Source organism: Sinocyclocheilus grahami, unplaced genomic scaffold (genome assembly GCF_001515645.1).
Source record: "Sinocyclocheilus grahami isolate Dianchi unplaced genomic scaffold, SAMN03320097.WGS_v1.1 scaffold222.1, whole genome shotgun sequence".
NCBI classification, from domain to species: Eukaryota; Metazoa; Chordata; class Actinopteri; order Cypriniformes; family Cyprinidae; genus Sinocyclocheilus; species Sinocyclocheilus grahami.
The window spans coordinates 3,098,897-3,105,114 of record NW_015505401.1 but is presented as its reverse complement, the minus strand read 5'-3'; the positions used below and the strand labels follow the sequence as shown (position 1 = coordinate 3,105,114).

At 36.1% G+C, this 6,218-nt stretch overlaps 1 protein-coding gene across 1 annotated transcript; it reads right to left on the bottom strand.

Annotated features, from left to right (window-relative positions):
- Positions 1 to 487: 487 nt before the first annotated feature.
- Positions 488 to 4,879, bottom strand: psmd4b (proteasome 26S subunit ubiquitin receptor, non-ATPase 4b). The gene is made up of 10 exons (XM_016287483.1): positions 4,805 to 4,879; positions 4,164 to 4,304; positions 3,935 to 4,049; positions 2,807 to 2,893; positions 2,638 to 2,706; positions 2,336 to 2,551; positions 2,136 to 2,244; positions 1,649 to 1,762; positions 1,480 to 1,544; positions 488 to 1,107 (listed from the first exon to the last, which is right to left on the bottom strand). The coding sequence occupies exons 1-10, from the start codon at positions 4,828 to 4,830 to the stop codon at positions 934 to 936; spliced, it is 1,116 nt and encodes a 371-aa protein (XP_016142969.1). The 5' UTR covers positions 4,831 to 4,879; the 3' UTR covers positions 488 to 933.
- Between the last annotated feature and the right edge of the window lie 1,339 nt (positions 4,880 to 6,218).

Sequence of the window (6,218 nt, the reverse complement as noted above, 5' to 3'; positions counted from 1 at the left end):
CATGTTTTTTCTCATATATATATATATATATATATATATATATATATATATATATATATATATATAAGCAGATATTTAAAAAGATGTTTTGGTTTTGGACCTGGGTATGTATAGAGTACCATTAGGCGTAAAAAAAATACTTTTTGTTAAATGATCTAATAAGTTAAATCAAATAAAAATAAAAAACACTTTTGTAAAATATATTTAGCATTTTCCTCACATTGGGACTGAATTTTGCTGATTTTGTTTTTTCATCTGAATATTTATGCAGGTAAAATTAATTTCGGTTTAAACTTTCCATGGTAATATTTATGTTGTTCTGATTAGAATTAAATATGTAGGTTTAAACAATTTGGACTGTTTTTGAGCAATTAGGAGTTATAAAACTCGAAGGAATTTCATAATTTTATATTTTCTCAATTTAAATCAAAAAGGGGTAAATGCAGTAAAAAAAACATGTAATAACATGCTATACTTCAGATTCCCTTAACCATGACAAAGCCCTTTATTACAAAAGGAACTGAAAATAGTGATACAAAATCAACAGAGAAACCTTTACAAGTTATCCAAAAACCACAAGGAAAATTATAGTTGGGTGGCATGAAATAACTAGCAAATAAACACTGAAGCAAAGACTACTATTTGAAGTAGCGTTGTCTGACTTTTTTTTTTTTTTTTGCTTCACCAAATGTTACAGATCAGATGTCACTTTTTAGCGTTTACATGTAAGAAGTATTTTTTGAGTTTTCTTTGTGGTTAGTCTGTTCTGTTGTTCCTCCCTCTAACATTTGTTTAAAACAACTCATTAAATCATTAATTCTTGCTTGTTTAATCATATATGAATTCCGTGTTCATCTCTATCTATTATCCAGGTTGGAAACCTTTCATCAGTTTTATTTGCCTTTGTCCTCCGTCCAGACGCTTCTTATTCCTCTATTTCTTCTCATCATCTTTCTTGCCCTCGGGTGGTTTTGTTCTGTTCTGGGATGCCAGAGAGCCCATGGCACTACGGATGGCTTCGTTGTTGGGGTCGACACCTGGAAGGTTCTCCAGCACACTCTGCAAAAACTCTGGATCCTGCATCACATCATAATCCTCCTCATCCTCCTACAAAACACACAAAAGTTTAAATTGGCACCGTTATGCCCTTGACCTGGACATAGTTGTATGTGATTATAAATGAAACATGTGACAAATTAAAGGCAGTACCTAATTATTATAGTATGGCAAGATCAGAGCGGACCTCATACAGCATTTCATTTAGACAGAAACAAAGACTAAAACTGCCTTGCAACCACTGGCATTTCCTTCTGTACATGCAAATCTAATTACATGTAAAATTCCAGCGTTCTATGTGGTTTTGGCTGTTTCACAATAGCTTCTGAATAATGGGTATGAAGAATATGTAGCTGCTTTCGATTATTCCCACAACATTAAAGTCTGATCTCCTCTCTAAAAGTAGAGAGCTGGGAAACACACCTTGGGAGCTTCACTGTCTGCTGCTGCACCAGTGTCCACATCCATGGCCTCTGAACCACCAAACTCTGTACATAAAGACATTTGTTTGTGTAAAAGAAATAAGTCAAAAGGGAAGACAACTAATTAAGACGATGAAGAATAAGAATTTTTGAAGAGTAGAGAGACAGACCTCCTCCTTGCATGGACATTTGTAGGGCGTACGCGATCTGTTCATCCTCCGTCATGCGGTTGAAATCAGGCAGAACAGGAGCCGCCGATATCTTTAGCAGAGCATTTTCAGACTCTAACAGAAGCACAGAAGACCTCAGGTCATATTAAACAGAATTCCCATGAAACACTGATAATGATAAGAAGAAATGTTTCTTGAGCAAATCAGCATGTTAGAATGATTTCTGAGGAATAACGTGACCCTGAAGACTGCGGTAATGATGCTGAAAATTCAGCTTTGCATCACAGGAATAAATGTGAAATTATTTGAAATTTTAATATTTCACAATATTACTGATTTTACTGTATTTCTGAACATAAGAGATTTCTTTAAATCCCAAAATTCTGAACTACAGTGTATATCACTCCACAAACTTTTTTGCTTTAAGGAACCCCTAGTCTAGGTGTCCAGAAAACCCATCTAGTCTTCAATAATCATCTAAACTCACCGTCTGCAGTGGGTGATGAGACTCCAGCCTCTGCAGCTGAAGCCACTGTTGCCCGGCGAGCCTCCTCCTCCTGCCTCTGTCTCTGCTCCTCCATCGACACACGCAGAGCCTGGAACAAAGACGCATGGAAAAACAGACATTTATCATGTGGAAAATCTTTAGCCAAGAAGTTTGTCCTATAAAACCTGTGTGCTACTCACCAGAGCGAGCTCAGGGTCTGCGCTGGGATCCACTCCAAACTCAAAGTCACTGGCATCCAGGCCCATAATGGTGCCACCCTCACCAGCCATGATAGGAGAGGACAGAAGAGCATCTGCCAGGCTCGGGCCAGGAGGCACCGTTACCAGGTGAGAGCCTACACCCTCTTTTCCATTTAGGGTGTTCACAAACACGGTCAGCTTATCCGTGTTGACTTCCTGCAACGCAAAAGGGCAAAAACTGAATGGTGCGGAGAGTAAAATTACACTAAAAAGTACATTCTGGAGGACTGTGTGATAAATACCTCTTCTCCAAAGTTAATGATGTCAACACTGACTTTTTCCTTCTTCAAACGTTTTGCCATCTTCACCAACTGAGTGAGACAGGTTGGAGGCACAAATGAGCAGGTGATACCATTGTATTGACCTTCTGTAAATATAGACTCAAGATACATTAAGACAAAAATAACTTGCATCTTTCTCCTGGTCCTCCACAGGGCTTCCCACAAAGGCAATGATCTTCATCTTATGGTTCTTTCCCTGTCTGTGTTTCAATGCCAGCTGTGAAACAGAAGGAGCAGAGAGAATGGGAAGCATAACTAAATATTACACAATTTAAATTATATGACATTTTGAAAAAGAAAAAATAAATGGTGGTACACTACCATTAAAATGTTTGGGGTAAGTATGATTTAAAAAAAGAAAAATGTATACTTTAATTCAGCAAGGACACATTAAATTATTCAAAAGTGACAGTGACAGATGGAATAAGTGGAATTAGAGAGAGAGAGTGTGTGTGTGTATATATATATATATATATACAGTGGTGTGAAAAAGTGTTGGCCCCCTTCCTGATTTCTTATTTTTTTGCATCTAATTCCAGTGTGTGTATATATATATACACACACCGGCTCCTATGTTTATGTTCATTTATTTCGCTTTAATAGCAATGAAAAGAACCCATGCATTGCCATTAATGTGAAATTACTGAACCTACACATAGGAGCCTGATAAAAATTATCATTTTAGAAGAAGATTTCAGACGGCACTTATAGAGGCTTTTGCACCTGAACTCTTCTCATATATATATATATATATATATATATACATAAATAAAACGGCAAGCAAGACAATAAATTAAACATTTAAATTTTAAATTACAAATACTGAAATATGCACCCTTCTCTAAAAACATTTCTAACACATTTTAAATTGTACTATTTTCAATCTTTTGAAATAAAACAGTAAAATGTCATATGTAAAAATCCTGTTAAAATGTCCAGTTCCTCACTAGTCCAAAAATGAAGTTGTCAAAATAACTCCAAATTTGCATTAACCTTCCCAGGTTTAATTTAATACCCTTTCACATTCAAATAGGTCATAGCAAAATATGTCCAGATGATATAAGGCTGAAAAGCTACAGTAGCCAAATTCAACACATGAGGCTCAGGCAGAGGGCAGAAAACTGGTCATGTAAATGATAAAGTGTGGACTTTATGGACCAAAACTGAAATATGCATACAAAGCAGATATTAAGAAATAAATACATTCAAGATAATTAAATAAAATAAATAAGTACAAGTTATGATCCAACGGACTCACATGTGCTACTCTGATGCCAGTACAGAAGCTGATGACTCCTCTGGGCTGAACAGCGTGAAGCTTTGACAGGATCCTGCCCGTGTCAGGGGTCAGCGTGGTCAGGACCTCACAGTTACTAAAACACACACACACACACACACAGTGAATCTCCTGTATGTGTCGTCTATAGATTTTGTTACATTTGTACCAGTTAATAAAACAAATAGGCTAAATAAAATCTCCATCCTACTTGGCCAGAGTGATGAGCCCCACGTTGTTCTCGGGGTTACTGCGAGTCTTTGAATGGCAGATGATGTTGACTGCGTCTTGCTGGGCCTGAAGTCTGGTAGGTAAGAAGTCTCCATTGCGCATATACTCACTGTTGTCCACACTAGAAATAATACACTTACACTGTGATGTCCACTCAACAATCCTGTCCAAACATGAAACTGCAAATGATCGAACGAAGCCTAATTCTCCACGCAAGTGTTCTATTGAATATGTCAATATTCACGAGTAAAGCGTTTCAGTACACAAACTGCAAGGATTTGAAATCCTGTCTTGACAGTTTCTTACACAAAAACCTAGATTATCACAAAGGAACTTGACCAAACACATTTATGATTTACACAGAAACTGATTTCATAAAATGACAACCTGACAATCGCTTCCTAACGTGTTCTCTCATAACATGTCAACACAAAGAAGCTGTTTACAGGATCAATGTTCCATCATGACTAAGGAAAACTGCACAACTGTCCTTTTGCTCAACGTGACCGTTCTCTAACCCCCAATAAACATAATTTCCCACATAATTGAATCGTAATTCAAATAAATCACGTTTGTCAAACTATATCTGATGTTTGAAGAATATAAAGTATTTTTTCTTACCAAACCATGGTACTTTCAAGCACCATCTTGACAATTTTCTGTCGCTCTACGTGACGTAAGCACGTATGTGAACGATCATTGGTTAAAGTAGAACGGTAGGAATTATGGGAAACGTAGTTTATAATGTCTGGTTCTGAACGAATTTTCTATTTGTTTCTCAACTAACTTTTGTAAAGCCTGTATTCATTTCAGATAAAGGTTTTTATTTCACTTATATTTGCAGTGTATGTCTGGTGTAAGTTTATTTTAATTCTGAACGAGGAAGAAAAAAAATTATAATCACAAATATAGGGGAAAACAATGGTTTGGAAAATATTTTATTCTTTTTAAATCAGAAAGACAATGTGAAAAAACAACATCACCACATCACTGAAAGATGGTTGGAGAAACAGGCTGCAAACACCGCACAAAAAAAAAAGGCATTTCCGTGACTTGCTTATATACATATAAGTTTTATACAGGCCCGGTAAAAAATATAGACCTCAAAGCACTTACGGTTGTCAGTCATTGTTTCCGACACCGCCAAACATTCACATGTAGAAAAGCTGAGGAACAGCTTTCACAGATTTATAACGAATAGGAATATTTATCATGGACATACCCTAAACACATAAAATACAAAAATGGATTATATTGTCAACATCTTCCCTCTGACCTCAAATAAAATGCATACTACTTAGATAACAGAAACGGCGTTCTGCCAGATTACATAAGAAACAGCATCTTCGTTACTTAACTGCTCATCTAAGTATTCGGCTCCGGTGCTGAAGAAGAGGACAGAACATATTAACATTTTGTCATTATATACACACCCTAAAGAAGTTCTGGGGTCGGTAAGATTTTCATGTTTTTGAAAGAAGTCTCCGATTTATTTGATCAAAAACACAGTAAAAACATTCATATTACTGCAATAAAAATAAAGTAAATTGTGACAAAGTATACCCAAAAATTCTTCATACAGTGGACTACTAGCAAAACTGATACAAATTTAGGACCAAAAAAATGAAGTTGAGGTTTTCATGAAGCTGGATGACAGCATGCCCAGGAGACTATATGCTGTCATTAAGGCTAAGGCTTGCCCGACTAAGTAATGTAAGTCCTATAAAGTGACACAATCGCTTTATTTCACGTACAATTAATTTTGGATTGTTGATGTGCTCTTCGAACGTGCATCGATCAACGTTTATGTCTGAATAAAAAATCTATTAATTATATCAAACAATTGTGGATATGGATCACTGATGCGTGAAATTATGGATATGGATCACTTTTGAAGCTTGTAAGTTTTGGTGGAATTTCTGACTCTCTTTCGAGCTCTCAAATTTCAAAAATATCTTCAGTTGTGTTTGGAAGATGTACGAATGTTTTCGGATCAACATGAGAGTGTGTAATTGATGACTGAATTTGAATTTTT